Source organism: Panthera leo, chromosome B2, assembly GCF_018350215.1.
Source record: "Panthera leo isolate Ple1 chromosome B2, P.leo_Ple1_pat1.1, whole genome shotgun sequence".
Taxonomy (NCBI): domain Eukaryota; kingdom Metazoa; phylum Chordata; class Mammalia; order Carnivora; family Felidae; genus Panthera; species Panthera leo.
Window position 1 is genome coordinate 6956439 of NC_056683.1, and position 25860 is coordinate 6982298.

The 25860-nt window shown below is 43.8% G+C and overlaps 1 protein-coding gene and 1 long non-coding RNA gene across 2 annotated transcripts; both read right to left on the reverse strand.

The window, feature by feature from the left end:
• Positions 1–6528: 6528 nt before the first annotated feature.
• On the reverse strand, positions 6529–9296 carry LOC122218932. The gene is made up of 3 exons (XR_006202179.1): positions 9224–9296; positions 8704–8931; positions 6529–6640 (listed from the first exon to the last, which is right to left on the reverse strand). It is a non-coding gene; the product is annotated as an uncharacterized LOC122218932 (long non-coding RNA).
• A 2838-nt stretch (positions 9297–12134) lies between these two features.
• On the reverse strand, positions 12135–14265 carry HDGFL1 (HDGF like 1). The gene has a single exon (XM_042937777.1). The coding sequence runs from the start codon at positions 14173–14175 to the stop codon at positions 13447–13449; it is 729 nt and encodes a 242-aa protein (XP_042793711.1). The 5' UTR covers positions 14176–14265; the 3' UTR covers positions 12135–13446.
• Positions 14266–25860: the final 11595 nt, after the last annotated feature.

Sequence of the window (25860 nt, forward strand, 5' to 3'; positions counted from 1 at the left end):
GTCAGGGTAACCTTCCTCCACTGTCCCCCTTGGGTCCCACCCCTACACAACACACCTATTCTGGCTGTTCAAGGATTTTCTTTTACAAACTCCTGGGTTCATAGTTTTACTTTGAATGATCATTCAGTTAATCGAAACTCAAATCACATGTCCATCTAAGCAACAGGCAACCCGCCACGGGTCAGTATCACGTACACATCTAAGCCAATGGGCAAACCTCCCCTACGGCTCCCTGATTTATGCTAGAGCGCAGACCCCACTGTTACAGCCTCCTCTGTCTGCATGTGAGACACTCTTGGGGCTGAGTTTACGGGGTTTCCAGTGTGCTTTCATTTGCACACAGCACGAAAGACATTAGTCAAGCTGACCCTGTAGGATAATACTGTCAAATGCATACATTTTCACTATGCTCCCATTTCCCGCGTGCTTGGTTGCAATCTGGGACGGTGGCTGGTAGGTCTGGTAGGTCGCACGTGGCTCCAGTTCTCAGACTGGGGAACCAAGCTCTGACCTCGTTTGCAGCCAAAGCAAATCTGTATTTCAAAATGTTTTATGTTTCCCGTTGCTTGTGAGGGTGACTTACCCACCTCTGTAAGGAAAGGGAAGTCACACTCCCCTGGTGCTGCACGGTTTTCTTCTGGCCAGTGTTAATGCCCATGGAATCTCCTCAGGATCAGAAACCAGAAATGCTGACTGCCACGGAAAACCCGTATTTCTGCGATTTGGGGAATGAGTCATCCCGGTCACTAAATAAAGCTCTGTTTGCCAGAAAAGAAACAGTGGCATTAAATAAGACTGTGAAATACTTTGAAGCACAGAGGGAACATGGGACTTAGGTTGAAGCCCCGTGCTTTATACCATCCCGAAGTTACACACTCACCTCCCTGTTTGCATAGGAAATAAGTCCCTCACACCTGCACCCCTCTTAAATCCCCTTTGAAAGAACCTCAACACCTCTTTAATGATACACTGTAAACGATATTGACCAGGAGGCAGGTAAAGAGACAGATTGTGGCGAAGTGCTTTAGCATTCGGCTTAAATCATTACACTCTCTTCATTTTTCAAAGGGCATTAGATCAAAACTCATAATCCATCCTTAGAGCTCCCTAAATAGCCCTCTTCCCAATTAATGCAAAACTATTCAAATGTTGAGCTTTTAAAAACTGTCCTGTGAAGTTATAAATGCGTATCTACAGCTTTCAGAAATTCTTATAAATTTCCGATGTAAATTTATAACATGCTACCACAAGGGAGAAAAAAACAAAACAAAACATTTTGCTATTATCATCTTAGAAAGGAAGATGGAAGAATTTTGTCATAAAGTAAGCTGGGGCTCTTAAAAAAATTTATTTTATTTTATTTTATTTTATTTTATTTTATTTTATTTTATTTTTTATTTTATTTTATTTTATTTGGAAAATTTCTCTAAACACTTGCTATTATGCCCATGTAGAGAAATTTGTTCTCTTGAGCTACAGGGCATCATTTTCCATAAAACTAGCTCTGTGGCTGATTTCTCCAAATTTCTCAGTGCACGTTTCCTGGGAGTCTTCCTGAAGATTCTGCCAGAATCACTTGATAAGGCTCTTGAGTTGCTCATCAGGACACATCAGGGAGAAATGGACCGGGCCTGGCTTCCCCACGGAGAAATCTGACCATTTTGCCTGGTTCCAAAAATATTCCCCAGATCCCTCCTTTTCTTTTTCACTTTTCTTTATGTTTCTTTCATTCCCTTTAACTTTAGCTTGAACTTCTGTTTATGACTATGTTCATCTTCAGGAGGTTGATAATACTATGAAAACTCAAAAGTACATGGATGGGGTATAAGTAGTAAAGTCTCATCGGGAAATTTATTAATTATCTGTTGTGTGCACATTTACATTAAAGTGAAAGTTGGCTCACTCCAGCTAAATTTAAATTCCAGATGAATGATGCTAGCAAATCAAAGAGTAGATCAAGAAACCTGGATCCAGTTTTATTAATGGAAGAGCTGCTAAAATAAATATATAGATGTCACCCAAATGAAAATGTAAACAACCCCCAAAAGTTTCCGTGATTCTACTTTGCCTACCTGAAACCCTGAAATTCATGGAAATGAAGTGACTAAATGGCATGATCACAAATGACCTGATCGTGTTGTTTATCTTGAGACATCCATTTATTTGCTATGCCACCCGTGTTTCCTGGATTCACTGCTAAAATGATTTCTCCCCTTGCCGTAGCATCCCTTTCTATTTTTAGAGAGTCTATTTTCAACGAGTGTTAATACCTTCTTTAGAATCAAGAAGATACCCCTTGAATTGGGACCTTTGGTAAGGTGACACTGTGCTACGCCCACGTGCTGCTTTCTTAGTAACTAACACAACACTGAGAAGACGCCATTGAGTTTTGTCTCCCCGAGAACTTCCCCTGGGGTGTGCAAGATCAGGTAATTCTATCGACTAATTTCTTTGGTAAAATAAAGTGGCTGTCTTTGAACTATCATAAACAATATCCTTTCATTTAGTCCTGTACTTATTTACTAATCCATTGGGCATTCATTCTGTGCCTACTAAGCCCTAGCAAACATACTAGGTGTTAGGAATTTATTTCAATTTATAGCTATATCAACATAACTGAAATCTCAGCGACAGTGACCAACAGAGAGGAAGACCAGAAGATTCATCTCATATTCGATGCATTTTATCAGGCTTCAGGAGCACAGCAGGAAACCAGGGTCTTTGGTGACTGACTGCATGTGTAATGAGTAGGGCAGCAAGGTTAAAAAGACAGCCACACAGCTACAATGAATTCAGCAAACTACATCTCACTAACACATTTGTGGGCTTTTTTTTTTTTTTTAATGTATGAATTCTTAGCTACTTTGAATCACTACCAGGCTCCTTCTAATTACTAACAATGCCAAGCCTGCCCTCTCAGCTGTAGCTGGATGCCCCAGGCATCTTCATAGCAAAACAAACAAATGATTGGAATATTATGATTTAAACTCAAAACCAAAGCACAGTTGGAGATTTTTTTTTTTACCAGACTGCTTGAAAGTCTTGTGTCTAGGGTTTGTGAGATCATAGAAGATGCAGGAGGACGACACAAGGTCAAATCTACGTCTCATATACAAAGAACAAACTGGTTTTCCAATCCTTTTGCCGTGGCTCACAATCTAGACGATGGCATAGGACGGAGAGTAAGGTCCTGTGCACAAAGACCACACTAGTGACCTCAAGTGCCCTGCTATGGATAATGGCCATTATCAGAGGGAGGGGGTGGAGGTCGCAGAAAGAATGGCCCCGCAGATACGTGCTACGCGGACTATTTTTATGATCTAATTCTTAGGGGCATCTATTTATTTCAACAACCAAAACAGCCCCCTCCGAGTACGGCAATGAGGCACCCTGTCATTATCCAGCTGTGGTGGAGGGTTGGTTCATTTTTGAAAATTGATAAATACGTAGTATCCACCCTGGGCTCACACAATCAGAAAAAAAAAAAAAAGATTAAATATGCAGCTGCTGTAAAGGAAGTTTCTCTTTGACTCTCTACGGTAACACACATAGCAAGCTGTGTCTTGGGTGTGAAGGTTCGAGGGCCACTGGAGTCCGCCATTTTTAACCTGTTCATTACCATTCGTGCTCAGCTTTGAGGGAATATCTTTAACCAGTTCACGGGGTGAGCACAATCAGAGGGCACCCTGTACGCTGTAATATTTATTTCGGGGAGCTGATATAAGTGATATTGTCCGGGGTGGGGGAGGACTGAGGGAGGAGACGTACGAAAGCACAGTAAGTCTTGTGTTTGGGTTTTTTGTTGCACAGTGAGCACCGGGATGGTAAAATATTATTTTCATCATTCTTTCTCTCTTTTTTTCAATATATGAAATTTATTGTCAAATTGGTTTCCATACAACACCCAGGGCTCATCCCAAAAGATGCCCTGTTCAATGCCCATCACCTACCCTCCTCTCCCTCCCACCCCCCCCCCCATCAACCGCTCTCTTTTTAACTGCAGTATCAGAAATATTACAGAATACCTGCACTGAATTATGTCTACTTGGCATTGAAACATTCGTATCAATGTGATTAAAATATAGTCAGGCTGTCCGTTTCTCGTGACAGTCGTAAGAACTATGAGAAGGTTGATACTCAGCTCCCTCATTAATTGATGTGATCCCAACAGCCCTTCTCTGCTTCAACAAGGGACCTTAATGTGGATTTTTTTTTTCCAAGGCTGTGACATTCACATCTAATGGCAAAGCCCTCTAACAGAGCAGTTGTTAGGAATGCCAATCAAGTGGAAAGAGCAAAACTATCGTTTTTCTCTAGCGTGTGAAAGGAGACTTTTAACGTACCTAAAACACATCTCTTTACACATGCTGCACCATCACTCGTCCTTGGCTTATAGCGTTCATCTGAAAGACTGGCTAAGTTAGCTTTTACAAAAATCCGGGATACCAGCAGGCTTCTCCCTGGGTGATGGGATAATATATAGGACCCTGGAAACATTTTTGATTTATGTCTATTATAACTCCAGACTCTGCTCCTGTCATGAAACAACAAATTCAGATTCTGGACCAGGAAAAAAAAAAAAAAAAAAAAAAAGTGGAGGTTTTAAAGCCTAAAATGACTTAACACTAACTAGAAACTCAACCTACCTAGAAGTATCCTCCTAAAATGTAAGCAAAAACTTGCCCTTGACCGTTACAAGAGAAAGTGGAATATTCCCCACCCGCACACACTTCTCTCCACGCTCACACTCCAGCAAGTACAGCTGGGTTTGCATTCAGGGACACTGGCTAGTGAAGCCTGGGGTGGGGAACTGTTTAGGCAAATCCGCCAACCCCGAAAACCTGAAACTCTAGGCTGTGATGACGACATGCCCCATGAAGACTCCATGACGCTGCCCTGGCGTCCAGCCTCTAAACGTAACTCACGTCTGGTACGAAACGTCCACCCTGTGCACATGCTCTCTGGCTGCTGAGAGGCGGGGCCAACGCCCGCCTACACTGTGACTTCATTAGTTGCAGTTAATTAATAACAACGGATGACTCTTTGGGAAGTGCTCTGCTAGGTATTGCAGAAGATCTGGGAAATTTCATGGCCCCCGTGATTGAGCACTTTCTGTTTGGGGCGGGAAAAGAAAAAAAAGAGCCAAAATATGTTAAATAGCATAAAGATAAAATCCTGGTCTATATCGCAGCGCGAAAGACGCCACATGGATGTGTGTGACAGCTTGGCAACGGGTGGTACTGGGCAATGGTTCTCATTTCGAGTGTTATAGGACTCGTGTGTCTCTCTCTGCGGTGAGGTGTAATATACGTAACACGACATATATCATATATTATAAGTGTAATTATAAATAATAAAGTATTTAAGTTTGTGAATTATTTGTTTTCATAACTATATTGATTCAAGATCATCTTTGCAAAGATGCTGCTCTATTCAAGTACATTCCCATGTGCTGGCTTGAGGGCCTGGGAAACGGGAGAGCCCCAGGGCCACAGGTCAACTTGGCCACCACCCTCACTGTCCTGGTTACCGTGGCACAATCCCCGCCAGCCACTCTCCAGCCCTGCTTACCTTAGTTTGTTTTTCCCAGTGTCTTGCATAATCTTCTAGGATAAAATAGAATCTCCTTATTTATTAAACGTATTTTTCTAATGTATGTTCATTTTCGAGAGAGGGGGAGAGTGAGAGTGTGCGCAGGGGAGGGGCAGAGACAGAGGATCCTAAGTGGGCTCTTTGCTATCAGCACAGAGCCCGACGAGGGGCTCGAACTCACAAACTAAGAGATCATGACCTGAGCCAAAGTCGGACGCTCAACAGACCGGGCTGCCCCTAAGTTTATTTTTGATTGCCTCTCTCTCCCTGCTAAAATGGAAGCACCAAGAAGCCAGGTACTGGTTTATAATTGTTTCCTGATGGATTCTAAGCCCCTGGAAGACTCTCTGGCACACAGTAAGTACTCAATAAACGGGTGCAATTTTGTTAGTGTTGTCACTGCACAGATACAGGGACACTTACCAGCATGAAAGACTCTGGGGTCATTGTCTATGCGTTAAAATGACCGAGAACCACCAGCAGAGACAATAGTGCCATGAAGTCACAGTAGGACAGAAACATTTAGTTCTGTTAAAACAGTTTAATATGCAGTGAGCCCCAGACTCACTCAGAGTCTTATAAGACACAAAGTTTAGTTTTAATATCGTTGAAAACATATGCCCCTTAGTCATTTCTCTGTCCCACTTTGATGTGACTGCATTGGGAAACTTTCATTATATTTATTTACTGTCTACTTATCTGTTTCTCCCCTAGAATATGAGCTTCATGAGGGTAGATGGCCGTTAGTCGTGTCACCGCTCTGTCCCCAGTGCTCCCCACACGCCCCGCTGGGACTGCAGCAAGAATGCTCCTCTCTCCAGGTCCCACATCCAACAAGCCTACGAGAGCAACGTTGTTATTAGGTGTCTAATAATTTAGCAGATTTTTAATTTTCAAAAAAAAAAAAAACACACACACACACAAAAGGGACTCTCATACAACGTTACTCTGGCCTTTTTCCTGTTTCTTGCTTTTGTTTCAATAACGTATTCGAGGTGTTGTTCTCAAGGCAGCCACGGACTGTAATCAGTGCACGTGTCCCAAACATCTGAGAGTGAAAACAGGGACACTAATGAAAAGGAAGGAAGCGGATGAAGTGCAGGCTGAGAAACAGAGACACGGCTGAGGACCTGAGGAGTGGCCTGCGAAGAAGCCACCAAGCCCAAGCAGCAGAATAATGGCAAGTGAAAGGGGAAAACAGGCCTGGTCACAAGTGAAGAGAGGGGGGTGGGGAGAAAGGAGCTGAGCTGCACGTATTTTTAATGAAGTGTTGAGTAGGTCGCCAAGACAGGTGGGTGACAACTATGATGAGCAGTCGGCCGGGGTGTGAAAAAAGAAAAGAAAAAGCAGAATTAAGTGACACTCGGTAAATCACAGGAGGACACGAAACCTGGGAGGGCTTCTGGAAACAATGGTCGATCCCTTGTAACACCCCAGTGCCTTCCAGTAATCGAATTGGGCAGCTCATTAAAATTAGGTGTGAACAGATAGGTACCCTGGCAAAAAGGCAAGGGAGCCAGGAAGCGGCCAGAGCAACGCAATTACTATTTCTGTCGTTGAAAAAAAGAAAAATCAGGCCCATAGGAGGTATTCGAGGAGGTGGGCTTAAAAAATCCCCGTTGGAAAACAGTGAGTGGCTCCTGGGGAAATAACAGGAACAATAAAATCGGCCACGGGAGGGCTGAGTCAGGCCAAAGAAGAGGAATGTTTAATAATTGGCTATGTGTGTGTAAAATAACTCTGCTAACAGTGAGGGAATTTAAAGAAGTTATTTGAAGAGCCATATGAGGAAACAGGAGAATAAGATCTCAGCCACTCTGTGTCTGGGCAGGCTAAATATAGAATTGGCAAGTGGACCTCGGTAAAGAGCTGCACAGCATCTGGCCGAGGGCCCCAGTGTTTTCCTAAATAAGCGTGTTAAGGTGGCTCCAATGATCACAAACGGTGCCGTTAGCTCTCCGGACCACGCTGAAGGGAGGGGGATTCACAGCGACATCGTGCCTTCTTCGTGCTGGGTACGGTGTGTGACATTCTCACACGTATGAGCTCATGTGCTTCTCACAACCAAACTGTCACAGAAAATCATGGTCACAACTTCCAGTTGAGGGAAACTGAGATCACGCGGCTGTTCAACAGCAAAGTCAGGAATTAACGGTGAGTCTGGGGCGCTCCAAGGCCAGCTGCCACCAAGCTGCTTCTTTCATTAGGGGAAGCTGATAAGGAAGACTCAAAGCACTCAAGAGGACGCGTAACTGAAGGAACCAGATATTGTGGGGGTGCCTGGGTGGCTCAGTCGGTTAAGTGTACGACTTTTGCTCGGGCCACGATCTCACAGATTGTGCGTTCAAGCCCCACGGTGTGCCTCTGTGCTGACAGCACGGAGCCTGCTTGGGATTCTCTGTCTCCCTCTCTCTCTGCCCCTCTCCTGCTCGTGCTCTTTCTTCCTTTCTCTCTCCCTCTCTCAAAAATAAAATAAACATTTAAAAAAAAAGGAACCAGATGACTGTGTTGAATATGCTTATTCACACCCTGATTCACATGGCGACCTTGGATAATTTGATTGATCTCCCTTGGGCTTCAGTCTTGCTAAGGTTTGTTATTTTATGAGACCAACTCCTACCTATATAAAATGACAAAATGATCTAATTCAATGAGTGGGGCACACACCTTTAAAAAAAAATCCTTAGGCTCCCCTTAGAGTTTTTACTGGGCATGACAAAATTTCTCAAGTTTTCCTCTGACGTTTGGGGTGAGAGTGGGGGTGATTTGTCATCCATTCATTTCATTATTAACAGCCATCAACTGAGAGCTTCATGTGAACCAGGCACTTTGGTGGGCTCTTGGAAGCAAAATGATCACGGTTCCTGTCTCCATAGAACGTATACCCTACTGGGTAAGGGATTTTACTGTTTTACTGAGCATCAGGGAGTGGAGTAGATGTTGTTACAGGAAAACCAGGGTCTTATCCAACTTTGGAGCAAAACCTAGTTCTGATGTAGTACATTTAGGAAAAGCTTCATCAGGGGAGAAGCGAATGCAGCTGTTCGTGTTTTGGGCGGAAAGAAGAGCCGGTCTCAAAGTGGCAAAAATCAGAGAGGCAAGGGCACTCACCAAATGGTCCACAGTCCTCAGGCACTGACCACACACCAGGCAGGAAGCAGGTGAAGCTTGTTTTCCGCCCGTCCCCACGCCAAAGATTCGGCCACTCCATGACAAGGGATGCCCTTGATCCACATACGCCTCAAGCTGCCCCAGGCCATCTGGAGCCCTTGGCCGCAGTCTTTTCTGTGTGTTCTCAAGACCATCTCGGTGAAGTTGAAATTTACATGTGAAACCAGACTGCAAAGGGAAAATCGCCTGCTGTCAGAATTACTCTAGGAAACCACTTAGGAGGTCTCTATTTTAAAGATCTCAAAGTCTAATACAGTCAATTTTTCCACCAGGAGTAGGAAACAGAAGTGTTTCTATACAGGCCAGCTAGTTGGCTTGTGAGATTGGAGCCAGATTGTGTAGTGAACAGATCCTGTTCCTTTAAATACCTTCCATTCTGAGAAGCGTCTACACCAGTGAGGCATCTATATCATAAAAGGCTGAGGGAGTGGCAGGTCCCAGTTCCCCTTGGCATACTCACACTTCTTGTTGATTTCTGGCTGAAGGGTTAATACATGGCTTCTGTCTGAAGAAGGCAGCAACCGGAATTCTCTCGTCCCTGCCTGGGGACCTGGGCATGATGAAAACAACGGACGTAAAATCACCCCAACCTGCATATGTCATTAGCGGACAAGTCAGTTTCCTCTGCCTCCCTATGGGGGTCAGAATGGGTTCAACCTCACATACGACTTTTACTCCAGCATCATGATTCTAAGGAGTATCTCATAGCAGACTTCTAAGTGACTGCCAAATATCTACCGTGTGCTTGTTATGGCCTGTTTTGGGAAATTATGGCCTGTTTTGGGAATGGGGATAAACTATTAACGAAACATATGTTCTTTCTCCTCCTCCAGTTTAGTGGAAAAGCACAAACTTCACAGGAAATGACAGTATGGCCAATGCGAGCATAGAACTATGGGAACACATGGGTGGCTCTTACCTCGAGTAGTTGGCCAGGCCCAGAAGGGGGGGGGGGGGGGCAGTGTTTTCCGAATGCAAGTAGCAGCATGTATACGCAGCAGAGGTTAGTAGAAGCTTCTCTTTGACAAGAGTGTTGATGATGAAGGGAATTGAAGATGTCCTGTGTGCCCTGAATATCTACTACACTTCCAGGGGCATAAAATGGAGGTACGAGCCAAAAAGAAGAATCTGCACCTTTGGTGAGAATTTGCAGAACGGGTTGAGAGCTAGAAGACAGAGAATTTACAACTGTCAGTGGCAAAGTCCCTTGCCAAAGTGATGTAACCAGTGACGTTTGTGTGAAATACCAAACACTTGGAAAGCCTTACCTAAGCCAGTATGTTAAGTGTGTGTGCCGATCACTGACAACATGCTCAGCATGCATTTGCATGGAACGCTCAAACGAGACCTTCCAAACACTCCTCAACACATTTGAATGCCCCCCAACACCGCATCGGCAGACAGCCCAGGAGTGCTCTTCGTTTGGCAAGGTAGCTGGTTATCGATCAGTAATTTTGTCACCGAGGCACACGGTTTTCAGAAGAAGACAAAACAAAACAAAAAAAGACCGCAGCACTAGAATGACTGGAAATTTTAGACAGCCAAAAACACTCATAGGGTCTGCTGTGTCGGAGAAGAGGGCTGAGAATACAGATTTTCCATGTTTCCATTCCTTCACTGAGTTTTCATTGTGTTTGCTAATTCTGCGCATCACTGTTGAGGGGTACGGTTAGTTGCATTACCATTATCACGACCGTATTATAGTCGCTGAGAAGACAAACGTATGCAATGCTTCCTAATAAACACCAACTTTTTTCTATCCCTGACATTACAGACAAAAAGGGAAGGAAGAGATAACACAAAATGAAGGACTCAAATGGTAGTAATTTCATTTTCTAGCTTTCAAGTTATTGAACCATTTCAGAAGACGTCCCCCCGTAAAAAAAACTTATCAAAATCACATGCCTGCCTGTGGCAAACATACCAATCCATATTTGAACTTCCCGTAGTTACATACTTCTTGAAAAACAGGGAATGTACAATTGTCCTCACCATCTCACCAAGTCATTTAATGACAAAACCATTGTCAGGTTTTTTTTGTTTTTTGCTTTTAACTTTTTTTTACACACCCATTAGCAGTGTTTGTTAATTTATTCTTTGTTAATATAAAAATTCTTTGTCAATTTCTAAATGTTCCCTTCAAAATAGTAGATGAAAAATAAGCACTCCTATTTTATTCCAATAGGATGTTTTATTCAAGAACCCATAAACTATAATAAAACAAGGTTACTAGTTGTCTGACCTTGAGAAAATTACTTAGCACCTCTGAACCTCAGCTCCCCCAGCTTTAAAATAGAGAATAGTAGGTACCTAATTGGGTAGTTGTATTAATAAAGACTTTACGTGTAGAACATATCAATTAGCTGCTCTCATCATTATTTGTTATTGATACTAAAATAGCAATTTTGTTGACTTCGGATTTCATGGTCAGTGCTGTTTTTGAATGTGTAACTCGGGGGACAAAGCTCAGGCTTGGACCAGTGAAATCTGCAATTTGATTCCCGAGAGCCCTGTGAAGTGCAAGAAAAGCCACTTAACCTCTCTGAACCAAGCTGTTTCCGATGGGAAATTTGAATTTTAATGTGCACCTTCCCAGATCATTACAAAGATTGAACCAGGTCGTTCTTCTCCGCACATGGTAAACATTCGTTGAAGACTAACTCCTAGTATTAATAATACTGCAATAGCAGTAGCGGAAAAACAAGGAATCGTCTGGATATAAGCCTTCGAGTAAAATAGCATCATCTTGCACGGTGACGTCTTCTGTTGCCCACCGTGCTGGTTAGCTGCCTCGTGTGTTCTACTGAAAAGCACTCTGCTATTTACTAAGTCTTTACATGTTGACAAATACCCTACCTGGAAACCAGCATGTGATTATGAGTAAGGATATTTCAATATCCCCAGATATACGCACAAAACCACTGGGGAAAAACACATACACAAAATATTCTGCAGACACTACATATTTTAAGAACGGGAAATATAAAGCAAGAGCCTTTTATCAGCAGAGTAGTGATGAGATCTTTGAAAGCAATCACGACAATAAGAAAAGAACCAATCCTCTTACCCTTCTTCTTCTCTAAATCTGTTTGGTAAATGCAGAATATTAGAAACTCAGTGGTTGTCCCAGGGTGTCACCATTCATACATTCTAAGGTGACTTTTTCCCACTGGTTCTAAACAGTGTGCGTCGTGGGGCGGGGGGGGGGGGGGTGGTGGATACTATGGAAGGTTTCTCAAAGTGGAGGGGATTCTAAAATATCCCTGTCCACAACAAATGATTGCTTTTCACACAGGATGGACAGAAAACAGGAGGAGCCTTAAAGTGAAGGGCCAATTCTTCAGAAACCAAAGGAACAGGCCTGAGATGTATTTAAAGTAATCAACGGGTTTTATTTCCTGGAACTGAAATAGTTCAGCTCTCAACTTCCAAAGCTACAGTCAACAATTTTTCATCAGAGCCCAAGAGAGAAGGGCAAGGGTGAAAGAGACAACAGACAAGAGAGGCATCCAGAGAGAGTGGAGGAAGAGGCTGGCAGGGGGCACTTAGCCCTCTCTCTTCTCAGGAAGTTACATTTCAGGTCTGGTGACAATGCTGGGGGGTGGGATAGGAGGCAGATTGTGGGATGTGGATGGAAAATGGCACCTGCCAAGGAACACCAAAGCCTTAACTACAAAAAGAAAGTCATCAAACCCCAACGGAAAGAGAACGTCCTAGTCCATCTCAGACCTGGGGTAAACCATGGCAGAGCGGCAAGCTGACTGAAGACGTCGCCAGGGTAGTTCATTTTTGAAAAATAAAAAATAAAATTCTTTGCATTAAAAATTAGGTTTCCTAAACAACGTGCCTTTTGTTTTATGCCTGAGTGATACAGATGACTGTAGGGTGGCCTTGAGGCTGTGGGGAGAGGGAAAAGGGGTGGCCAGGAGTCTCCCCGGAACATTCCAGTAGCCCAGACATCTGAATGGGGATAGATGTTCCTCACTGCTCCCTTCCAAAGAGCTGGGCAAAGCTGACCCTTCCCACCTCACAAACAACTTGGAAGCTCTCAAATTATTTGGTGAAAAAACGACAAATCCCTGGGTCAGCAAAAGGGGAGACCCAGATGGGAGACAGGGCCTCCCACTTTGGGGGAATGCAAGCTGCTGGGTATAACAGGCATGGGGGGGGGGGGTGGGCAGGGCAGGAGCTCTGGAAGACGGCCACCCACTACCAGCCCAGTTTGAGGACTGCCCCTTCCTAGCCCCTGGAAGTCCCCCTCCGCACCCACCCATGCTCTGTATCCTGCACCCCTTCCCCTCCTACCCCTGATTCCAACGCAGAGGTCCAGAATGCCCCGGGGAGGGAGAGAGGGTGCAAACGGCAGGTCCACGCCCCAACTGAAACCTTAGGAAACAGTTCCAGGCCGGGAGGGGCGCGGTGGGCTCAGCTCAACCCCGGAGGGGGTGGGGGTGGGGGTGGAAGTCCTGGCTCTGATCACAGGGGTGCCGGGGGCCAGGTGGCCTGCCCCTCCAGGTCAACCCCAGGGCCGGGCGCAGTTGGTGGGGGGGAAGGGGTTGGACGGAGGAGGAGAGCGGGTGGGGGGTGGGGGAGGCGTCCCAGTTCGTAGGCCGTGGCCAGTTTCCCCAGTTAACAGCCAGGCCGCAGCAGGAACGGGGCGGGGGCTCTTCTCCAAACCGGTGACTACAGGCTCTCGCGCTCTGCGACGCCCGGGGCCTGCGCCTCCGCGGCCGCGGCCTCTCCCGGCTGCTCGGGCCCCTCCGCGGGCGGTGCCTGGGCCGGGCCCGGCTCGGGGGCGGTGGCGCCGCCGATCTCCAGCTCCACGAGGGGCGGCGGCGCGGCTTCCCCGGCGGCCTCGGCCTCCTCCTCCTCCTCCTCCTGCTCCTCCAGCGGCGGCGGCGGCTGCTCCCCTTCCGGCTCGGCTTCCCGGGGCTCGGCCTCTCGGGGACGTTTGGGGGAGCCCTCCGGCAGCTTCCCCGCGCTCCTCTTGGGCGCCGCCTGCTCCGCGGCCTGCTCGGCCTGCGCGTCGCCGCCCGCCTTCCCCTGCGGGTCGCCGCGGCCTGCGGTGGCGTCCGCGCCGGCCTCCGGCCGCGGCCCGGGCCAGTCGGCGCCGGCCTGCCCCCGGGCCAGCTGGTAGTCGGCGGCCTGGACGGTGGGGTTGTTCTCGATCTCCCACAGCCCCGCGCTGAAGCCCCTCCTCTTGTTGGGCTTGCCGAACTTCTCCTTGGACTCCTCGTACGGGAACAGGTGCTTGGGGCCCAGGAAGGCCGTCTCGTGGGTGCCGAAGAAGAACACCTGGTACCGGTTAGGCTCGGCCACGTGCTCGATCCTGGCGGGCCAGTGGGCGTAGCCCTTCAGCTTGGCGAACACCAGGTCGCCGCTCTTGTACTTGGGCCGGCAGTAGCGCGACATGGCGGGGGTGCGGACCCGGCCTCGGAGGAGGCCCCGGCGACGCCGCACGACGCGAGCGGGTGGCGGCCGCTGGGCTGGGTGCGCGCGCCCCGCGAGGGCCCCCGCGCGCGCGTCGACGCGCGCAACGCCCCGCGCCCTGAGAAGGTTCTAGCGCGGAGAGTGCATTATCTCCGAGACCCCAGTGTGGGCGCCGTGGTTTCTAGAACGATAGAGCTGACAGGTCGGATGGCCGGGTGGCCCGGGGCCCATTGGTCTGTAGAGCACTTGGGCCGTAAAGGTTGCGCGGGTCACGCTGTGTGCCAGAGGAGCCTGGGAAGGGTGACGTGGGGCAGTGTTGGGACAACGCAGTGACACGATGAGAGCGTGTTCGCGGGGAAACCGGTAACAGGCTAGTGCAAACTCGAGGTATCCACGTGGGTCCTGATCTCAGCACAGCAAACTCCACCCTTGCCTCAGGAGCCATTGATGGCGTGGCGGGGTCAGAGGCTTCCCTCCTAATCTGATTTCCTTGAAGGCTGACACTGGAGCCTCCTCCGGGACTCCAGAGCAGAGTGGAGGTCAGGCAAAGGGACAGAGCCGGATAGTGTGAGGATGTCCTGAGTTCACATCTTCTGGAATCCAGCGTTCTGAACCGGTAGTATTCTTGGGAGGGGCGGGGGGGGGGGGGGGCACAATATATTAATAGCATCATGATCGTGTCAAACCAGCCATATCAGAGGGGTAGCCTTTGCCCTTTCAGTGATTCTTGCCTATTGTAAGAGATAAGACTTCACGGTTATGATACATCAAATGCTCCCAGAATCTTCCCACAATAGAGGAAAAGTGGGCTGGTTGTGATTAAGAATTAGGTAAAGGTCTGCTCATATCAAATACGCTGTTGGTAACTAGGACTCCCTCTAGGTTAGACAAAAAGAAGAAGAAAAAAAAAAAAAGCATGATCTCAGCTGAGAGATTATTTTAAGAAGAGACATTTCTCCACATACAAGACTATTCTAAACTGATACTTACAGGAGTTTCCATGTAACCACACTTGTTATAAAACTTTCTACATTTTTTTTTTTTTTTTTTTTTGAGTCCTGCTAGCTAGCTGTGAGCTTGTACTTTGCAACCTAGCCTTATATTTCAGAATAGTACTCTTGGCTATAAGGACAAAGACCTTTCAACAATTATCATGTATTTAACTACACAGATGTTCCTTCCTAGTGTAACCAACAATGACCAGTGGCGAATTAAAACCATTAACCTGTTTCAGTACAACTCAGAGATTTCTCTCTGGGTTGCTGGGGCCAATCAGCCATTTTGCCTCTGGGTGGGGGAGACCCACTTTGGGCAAAAGAAGTTACCCTCTCTCAACAAGGGAAAACAAATACGATGCGCTTTGAAATGCTAGACAAGTTCTTTTCGCTTTTCTGTCGAGCCATATTCTTAGAACATTCTTTAGGACAGTCTGCTACAAAGACAAATCTGATACATTTCCTCTCTCAACTTCACAGAGAAAGCACTAGAAAACTAGAAATGTTTAGTGGCTGCAAAAGATAATAGGACATCATGGGCATTCGCATAGTAGGAAGGAATGTGATGTTTCTGTAAGCAGAGGTCTTACTATGCACACGTGGCCTTTCTTCTCAACGCTCACTGTGCTGCACTAAAACACAGGTCATGTAGCAAAGTTGGAAAGAAGGAAAAAGGCTGGGGAGACCCGGAGTGAGTGTGATTACGGCCAAATGGGCCATAGTGGTAGAAGCCAAACATCAAAGGTCATTGTCTGGTAGTTGAATCACAGCAGGTAAACACGTACATGTGAAGGTATTATTTGGACGGAGTATTCGAGGGGTAGAGCAAATAACCAAAAACCTATCAAAAACTGAAACGAAATGTAAGGAAATAGAGGCAAGAAAACCTAGTAGAGAAGGATCCATACCTGCAAAGGGTGAAAGAAATTCTATTAGGCACAGACCATCATTCTCTTCTTGTCACCCCTTACAGGTGACTGCGCGGTGTGGTGCTATATAGGGCCAGCACAGAAGATGTTGATCTCTGAGGACTTGAAAATATAATTTAAGAGACAAGTCACCAGAGACTTCCTTACAGAGAAACGCAAGCTAGTCTTCAAATTCCAAATCCTATGTTCTTTGCATCAACACAAAGGAATTTCAGGAGAAATCAGTGGGTGTGTGGTTATCAGGACAAGCTTATGGGAAGGGGTAGTAGGAGAAACAAAGAGAGAATTCTGGCAATCCTCACTTGTTTACCAGCCTGGTAAGGTGTTCAAAGTAATACTTAAAATTTCTCTCAAGGTTTTTTTCTTTTTTTTTTTTTTTTTTCAATTTTTTAATGTTTATTTATTTTTGAGAGAGAGAGAGAGAGAGAGAGAGTGGGGAGTGGCAGAGAGCTAGGGAGACACAGAATCTGAAGCAGGCTCCAGGCTCCCAGCCGTGGGCACAGAGCCCAGTGCGGGGCTCATGGACTGTGAGATCATGACCTGAGCCGAAGTCGGATGCTTAACCAACTGAGCCACCCAGACACCCCTCTCAGGATTGTTTTAAATGAGATTATGGGTAGGACAGTCCAGACAATGGCTGTGAGAGGCCACGATATACTGACAAAGTGTGATGGCGTGTTTCATCATGGATAGGATTAGGCTGTTATTATTATGCTATTGTTATTATTATTTTGTTATTAGACTAAATGAGGATAAAGATCTATCGAAAGGAGTAGATTCGTGAATAAGGGTGCTGAAGAATGAAGAGAAGCCCTCTGCCAGCTGGAGCCCATATGACACATGCAATTTCATATCCAGTGCAACTTCTGCATGAGACAACATAAGAGGTCTTGTTACGTGGAAATGCTATTTTTAAAGCCAGTGTTCTTCAACTGAACGTGATCACCTAATGGTAGCTTACTCCAGAAGTGGGGGAATGGGAGGAAGCTTGGGGAAAAGTGAAATGCATTTAAAGAGTTAAACAGGGACCACTCTCCCAAAGAGTGTGCCTTTTATACCTACGTTCCCAGCGACGTGATCAAGCGGCAGGATCTTAGCTTCTCTGACCCTTGAAACCAACTTGTTTTTAAGTTATTGTCTTGCAGGCACCTGGTGGCTCAGTAGGTAAAGAGATAATGACTCTTCATTGCTGCTGAGTTATGATCTCAGGCTTCCTGAGTCTGAGCTCCACATGGGGCTCTGTGCTGACAGCAAGGACCCTGCTTGAGATTCTCTCTCTCTCTCTGCCCCTCCCCTGCTCTCTCTCTCTCTCTCTCTCTCTCTCTCTCTCTCTCTCAAAATAAAAAATAAACTTAAGAAAAGGTTATCATCTTTCTTGCTCAAAGCGGAGAGGCAGAGAGGGTAGGAAGTGGTGTTCATGGTGACCTGGTTAGGTGTAGAGGGGGTTGTTATACAAAATACTCCCGAGCAACTACAATCATCAGTTTTCAGGCACTAGATCTCTGTGAGCTCAGCTGTTTCTAGTAGGTCAAGATGTTTGAAAAGTCAAATGTACTAAGAACACCTGTTTGTCAAAAGGACCTAATTTCAGCAGAGACATACCTATCAAAACACCTTCAAGTCCAAAACGTGTAACACTTCTGTTTCCGTCTCGGAAAATTCGGGATAGGATTTAAAAAGCTGCTTGGCAACAACTATGAGACACAGGCAGTAAAACAACATAATTGTACAAGAGACAATAGATACCTAATTGAGGTTTCTTGTTTAATTAGTTTAAAATTCAATTAGTCTGACGTGAACTATGATATAAAATAAATGCAGTTGTTTTCTGAGTGCTTTTGTCTTCGTTAAAAACATTAGCCGCCTCTGGGTTTACCCAACAGAAGCGTTTATATACGGTTGGTATGTGGGGTTAAGGCTTTTCCTTTTAGAATGTTCTAGCAGACATAATCAGACAGAAAAGAAATCCCCTCCCCGACCGTGGGTAGAAAAATCCCCTCTCTGTCCGTTTTAAAAGCCACAGGAAGTTCCCTGCTTCTTTATTTCGTCACCCCTATATTTTATCAGTGTCCACTTAGCATACGCCTTAAAGCCTCACAGCCTTCTGGAATCCAAGAGAGAAGCTGAGGGTGGGAATAGACTGTATCACTGTGGATGCCCCAGAGCTAAAGAACAATTTAAGGAATGACCCAAGGCGCTTATTATTATCAGTTTGAAGAGTGAGTCAAATCTTTACCTACCCTTGATGATGGGATTCGGGGACTGGGGACAGAAGGTGCAGGTTTTCAAAGTGGTTAGGCATGCTGGCGACGTGGACCTCATGACCAATCACCAATGTCACGCAAAACTGCTGTTTTCTCCGTCATGGAAAGAACATTGCCACCCTAAGATTAATAAAAGTGGCAGTTACAGATAAGTATAATTCATTATACTGATTTCTTGGAGGCTTGAAGCTTTTACAAACTACTCTTTGGGAAAAAAAGACATTAAAATGTTTCCATAGTATGAATATTTTTCTAATTTGAATCTTGCATGATAATATTTATTCAAACTCTGTCACATGAAAAATGGATGAATTATTGTTTTATCCTTATAATTAGCAAAGTTTAAACAAGTAAGTTATCAATGCTGGTGAGTATTCAATAATTGGGGATTAGATGCATATAACGGGGTCTATTTACATAATTACATAATTAGATAGCCATATTCGGTGCCTTTAAGGTTTTTTAAAGTACAATTTAGTGACTTCAAGAATGCTTAACATGTGAAGTTGAATGAAAAGGGAGAACAAAATATATAATGTAGGCAATTTGTCAGACTATATGAAACCTAGTTCCTTCAATCTAAAATGTGGGTCGCGGCATCTGGGTGGCTCAGCCAGTTAAGTGTCCCACTCTTGATTTCAGCTCAGGTCATGATCTCGCTGTTCATGAGTTTGAGCCCCGCATCAGACCCCACACTGACAGCCAGGAGCCTGTTAGGATTCTCTCTCTCACTCACTCTTTCTCTGCTCCTCCCCTGCATGCACTCACTCTCTCTCTCTCTCAAAATAAATAAACTTTAAAACATAAATAAATACAATGTGGATAATCTTAGGACCCATTTGAGAGAGAGAAGGGCTGTTTGAAATGAACAAAATAATTTGTGTCAAACATGTCTGGCATCTAATAAATGTTCGATTACTACAAGTCATTACTATTAAAATAGCGAGTTCTACTCTGTTTTGTTAAAGTGCAAATCTTTTTATTTTTGCTTTACGTGATACTTTTGGAGGAGTTACTGTTGTTTTCTTCCCCACAAATTGTTTCTGGCTCCAAATTTAGCTTCATGCCTTGCCAGTGTTTCTTTCATTATATTATAATTACATATTTCTTCTTACGTTTTGGGGGCGATGTGTTCTTCATGCAATAAAAACACATTTTTGAAAGATCTGAGATCAGCAGAGTCTTGTCTGTAAGCAAACGTGGACATGGGTTTTGCAATTTCACTTCTGCACTTGCCATTATATTAAGGTGTCCCGCAAGTGGTTAAAATAACCAAAGCTTTCAGAAAGCCTTGCTAAAGTTTTTAGGATATAATCTCAGTCTTTGCCTCAATTATCTCTTACTCTTCCTTCCAAAGGTCTCTTAGCTTTCAAAATAATTACCAAAATGCTAAACTTTGAGAATAAATAATTTGTACCGTTTCCATTTAAGGAAATCATCAACAATGTGCATAACAATAAAAGGGAGGGAGTTTTTATTTTTATGATTTTTTAAAGTTTATTTATTTTGAGAGAGAGAGCAAGCAAGTGAGGAAGGGGCAGAGAGAGAGAAGGAAGAGAGAATCCCAAGCAGGCTTCACACTGTCAGCACAGAGCCTGACGTGGACTCCAACTCACGAACCGTGAGATCGTGACCTGAGCCAAAGCCAGGAATCAGATGCTCAACCCACTGAACCACCCATTTGCCCCAGGGAGGGGGTTTTTAAACCAAGATGTCTAATTTTGAAGTCATGAAAATGGTATTTGAAGAGGAACAATAATTTTGATTGAGTTTTTCATCTTTCATTATTACCAAATGCCTTACATTTTTCATTTAATTTTGGAGCATAGATACCTGTATTGAGTTGGTATTTATCTTTATCACCAAAGGATTAATGGAAGTGAATGGCTTTGTCTTTTTTAAACATTGAGAAAGAAATATTTTGCCTCCAGAACAATTCAGGTTTTTCTAAATGAGGGAACATGTACATTATTTGTTGAAATATATAAATACTCTAGGGAGTTTAGAGATTTCATATAAATTCAAAGACTCGTAAAGCATAGAGTAGAGATCAAGTAACAGAAAATCAGAGCATAGAAATTCAACACTGCATTCAAGGTCAGCGAAATCTCCAACAAGCACTGCTTCTGTCTTTCAGAGAGTTTGTTCATTGTTTAGAAGGAGTTGGTGAGGAAAACACACTTTCAGATGCCTCAGAAAAATATCCCATATGACCCAAATGATAAGCTTTGAACAAATGGTGTTATCCCTTTTCTCTTTGGTCACTCTTCATGGTGGGACAAATTTTAGACAAAATGTAGCACTTTGGATACTTGTAAAATTGAAATACTTAAATAAGACACTTAGGAATCATCTCATCAGTTTTGCTCTTCAAAATCAGACCTAACAAACGCCCTGCTCGTCAGAGAATAACCATGAGAATATATTCATAAGTAAAATTATGACAGAGCTGCTAATGTTTACCATTTATTGAGCACTTACACACCATGCACTGGTAGAAGCATTTTAGATCTATTTTCTCAATTCTTAAAACACTTTGCTATACTACACTGCCTTTTCCTTTTTTCTTTTCTTTTTTTTTTTTTTTTTGCCTGCCCACCTATTCATCATGAGCACAATCATTCAAAAAAAATCAACCAGAAAATTTGGTGGAGACAAAATGAAGAGTGAAGAATGATGCAGATACTAAGAAAGCAGAAATGTCATAAATAGCGAGTTACTAGAAGGATCACAAAATGAAATGGGGAAAATTAGCAGTCCTTAGAGCAGTTACAGTTGCCGAGACTTTCCCAGTTGCAATTTGAGTTCCGTTTCCATGCATCCTTACGTTAAAAATATTGGGTCGGGCACCTGGCTAGGCTCAGTCGAAAGAGCGTGTGACCCTTGCTCTCGGGGTCACGAGTTTGAACCCCACATTGGGTGTAGAGATTACTGAAACAAAACTTTAAAAGAAAATAGTAACCCAAATATGTATCTGCATTTGGAGAGGCAGAAATGAAGGTGCGGGGGCGCCTGGGTGGCTCAGTCGGTTAAGCGTCCGACTTCGGCTCAGGTCATGATCTTGCGGTCCGTGAGTTCGAGCCCCGCGTCGGGCTCTGTGCTGACAGCTCAGAGCCTGGAGCCTGTTTCGGATTCTGTGTCTCCCTCTCTCTGTGACCCTCCCCCATTCATGCTCTGTCTCTCTCTGTCTCAAAAATAAATAAACGTTAAAAAAAATTAAAAAAAAAAAAAAGAAAGAAAGAAATGAAGGTGCAGATTTAATCCCAAGAGTGAAAGAGCATCTGTTCTTAGAATACTAAATGAGTAAAACATAACTATGCAATCATGTTTGATTGGAAAATATATATAAAGGTAAAATGATGTGGGGTTTTTTTTAAGTTTATTTATTTTAAAAGAGAGAGCACGGGAAGGTCAGAGAGAGAGAGACAGAGAGAGAGAGAGAGAGAGAGAGAGAGAGAGAGAGAGAATCCCAAGCAGGCTCCTCGCCGTCAGCACTGAGCCCACTGGGGGGCCTGAACTCTCAAAGCAGGAGATCATGACCTGAGCCAAAAACACCAGTTGGACGCCTGACCGACTGAGCCGCCCAGGCGCCCCCTAAAGGTACAAGGATGTTAACTGCACATCGAGTAAAGTTACTATGGACATGGTATCTCTCCAGTGTGAAATATTACAGACAGAAGGCCTACTTCTCTTTAAAACGGCCAGCCTTTGGGGGTGCCTGGGCGGCTCAGTCGGTTGAGCCTCTGACTCTTGATTTCAGCTCAGGTCATGATCTCAGGGGAATGGGATCAAGCTCCACCTTGGGCTCTGGGCTGAGCATGGAGCCTGCTTGGGATTCTCTCTCTCTATCCTCTATCCTTCTGCCCCTCTCCCCCACTTGCTCTCTCTCTCTCTGATTAAAAAAAATGGCCAGCCTTTCTTTTTCTGTCAGAATGTTTATAACAATAAACTGCAACCACATGAGTGTTTTGTTTTGTTTTTAACATTTTCATATATATATATATATATGAAATATATATGCTCATATATATATATGCTCTCATATATATATGCTCATATATATGCTCATATATATACATATATAAATATATATATATATATGAGCATATATATTGAGACTTTTACCAGCTACCATATTGTTTGATGATGGCAAAGTCAATAACATTTTCTTTTTTTTTTAAGTATATTTATTTTGAGAGAGAGAGAGAGAGAGAGAGCGCCCGCACCAGTGGGGGAAGGGCAGAGAGAGAGAAAGAGAGAGAACCCCAAGCAGGCTCCACATTGGCAGGGCAGAGCGCGACACAGGGCCCCAACTTACAAATCATGCGACCATGACCTCAGCCAAAATCAAGAGTTGGAGGATTAACCGACTCAGCCACCCATGTACCCCAAAGTCAATAACATTTTTACTGAACAGATAAATCTAAAATGTTTAGGGGCACCTGGGTGGCTCGGTCAGTTAAGCGTCTGACCTCTCTGCACTGAGCATGGAACCTGCTTAAGACACTCTCTCCCTCTCCCTCCGCCCCTCTCCCCCGCTTGCGCTCTCTCTCTCTCTTTCTAAAATAGAAATAAATAAATAAATAAAAACAATACCAGCTGCATTTGTTTCTGCTTTGTGCACGTTGAGGATCTATTGTTAACAGTATACCTAGTCTTTATTTTTATATTGTTTGGCTTTTTATTAGAACGCTATGGCCCTTTGAAGGCTTTTGCCTGAAATGTCACTTTGCTTGGATTCAGTACAAAAAAGCAGCAGCTTTTTTGATTAGCATTTGAGTCACAGTTCTTTAATATTAACTTTTATATGCCCTTTTGTTTAATTATACCCTTGAAACCAGTCTCTGGATAGACTGCATCCAGTCTAATATTTTATTAAGAGCATTTAATCTTTTTAACATTTTGTGATGAATTCTACGTCTACCAGCCAGTTTTGTGTTTTTGATTTACTATGACTTCGTTGTTGTTGTTGTTGTTGTTATTGTTTTCTCCCTGTTTTTCTACTTTCCTCTAGACTGACAGTGGCAATCTCTAATAATTATCATATCATCACTGCTACTGTTTTCCCTTTTCTAGTTCCCTTTGCTGGTTTGGTAACTCTCTTCCTTCAGCAATTCTTATTTAGCATACATAACTCTATAAATTTTCTAACCAAATCCAAAGACTTTATAACACGTGTCAAAGACCCCTAACACTCACCTTTGTAATTGTCCATAATTTTACATTTTTAGAATTTCATAATATTTTCACAAATAGTTTTCACATTCATTTACATATTTTGTTATTGATTTCTTCTACGCCTTTTCTTTACTTTCAATAAATGAAATACGTCACTTGGTAATTATTTTAATGAGTGTGTACAGTTGCAAATTCTCCTAGCCTGATATACTTCAAAATATGTTTATGATAACCTCACTATTAAATAGTTTATGAGCTGTGTGTATGATTTATAATAAAACTATATTCCTTTGGGGCACCTGGGTGGCTCAGTCGGTTAAGCATCTGACTTCAGCTCAGGTCACGATCTCACAGTTCGTGGGTTTGAGCCCTGCGTCGGGCTCTGTGCTGACAGCTGGGAGCCTGGAGCCTGCTTTGGATTCTGGGTGTCCCTTTCTCTCTGCCCCTCCCCTGCTCATGCTCTTTCTCTCTCTCAAAAATTAATTAATCAATTAACTTTTAAAAAACCGTATTCCTTCAAGAATGTGAAGAAGGCATTACTTCTGTTATTGCTGCTGACAAGCCAGCCACCAGGGCAAAGGGCATTTCTTGTCAGGCATCATGTTTTTTTTTTTCCAACTATCAAGCCTTTGTCCTTGATATACCGCAATTTCACTAAGACAACTATGGGATTATTTTTACTCGTTATGAGGGATACTTTAAGACTTTTACTCTGAACTCATGTCTGTCCTCAACTCTAGACAATTCCTATGTTTTTATTTGAATTTTTTTAATGTTTATTTATTTTTGAGAGAGACAGAACACGAGCAGGGTAGGGGCAGAGCAAAGGAGACACAGAATCCGAAGCAGGCTTCGGGCTCTGAGCTGTCAGCACAGAGCCCAATGCGGGGCTGGAACCCATGAACTGTGAGATCATGACCTGAGCTGAAGTCGGAGGCTTTAACCGACTGAGCCACCCAGGCACCCCCCCACCCCGTTTTTAAATAAAGCCTCTCAGATATTTCCTCAGATCTCTTTTGGAACACTTGTATATATACATTACATCATCTCGATCTATAGCCATGTCTCTTATACATGTTTGGAATCTCTGTTGTGCTACACTCTGCAAAATTTCTCAAAACCATAGTCCCATGTATTAATTCTTTGAGTCTGATTTCAATTATCAGTTATCCCAATTTGTTTCGTTTCAGCAACAATGGTTTTCACTTTACGAATTTCTAGTTTTTTCTATCTACCCTTCGTTATTTTATCTGTTTTGGTTTCCTACTTTCTCATTCTCTTCATGGAGTTAATCATTTCTCTGTCCCTTCATAGATTCTAAACACGCTTCTTTTAAAACCATACCAATTTTAAAACCACTATGGAGATTTTTCTCTCGTCGTCACTTAATCTGTCATGATTTCATTTCCTGCTGCCAAGCGGTGGCTGGCCCCAGGTTGTCCGGCTGTAAGGCCATCTGCTTCTTTGTGCCTCTCGAAGAGGCAACATTATAAATGGCGCATCCCCACAAATTAGTCAATCCGGGCTTTTTCAGCTGCCTTTTCAGTGTCCGGAAGTTCCACGCTGGCGGGGCAGTGACACCAGCTCTGTGTCTCCTAAATTTGAGGCCCCTATTTCCTACTACCCCCCCAGGATCCAGACACGTGGTCTCCTCTGCGTGCTTCCGGTCCGTGATCCCAACCCTCCGTAGTGTCAGTGTCTCTACCTTTCTGCATGCCATATTCCATTTTCTAGCCTATCGATACATTTAGCACTTTGAAGTTACTTAATTGTATGTTTTATATTTTATCTGCTATTTGCCATATGTTGGATCAAAAAGGGAAAGTCTCAAAGCATGAATTTATAGCGTCTTAATTAGGTGTCAGGAAGTTATAAAATGTCACCAATACCCTTCCCTTAGTAATTTGAAAGTTAATGGAGGAGAAAAAATTCTATGCATGAAATATTTAGGGAATACAAAACAGATTCTAATGATAAAAAAAAACTTGTACCCATTTATACAAAAATAATCAGGGAAGACTTTATGGATGTGGCAGGAGTTGAGATTTTTCTTAAAGAATGAGCAAGATTTGGATGGATGGACATGAATTATATGAATTTTAACCTCTTTACAGATTTACTTTATTATATGGCTTGAAGATACAGCTTATGTACTTCCTTTAGTGGTTTTGAATGATACAAAGACAGTGTGTTAAAATTGTACAGCTCTGGGTACACAATCAAGTGGGAGTATTGAGAGAAAACAATTTTATGGGGCTCCTAGCAATTTCATGTAAAAAGTCATCCTAGGAATCATTCAAT

Excerpts from the sequence above, each read along its gene's own strand:
- HDGFL1 (XM_042937777.1), bottom strand. The coding sequence starts at position 14,175 with ATGTCGCGCTACTGCCGGCCCAAGTACAAGAGCGGCGACCTGGTGTTC.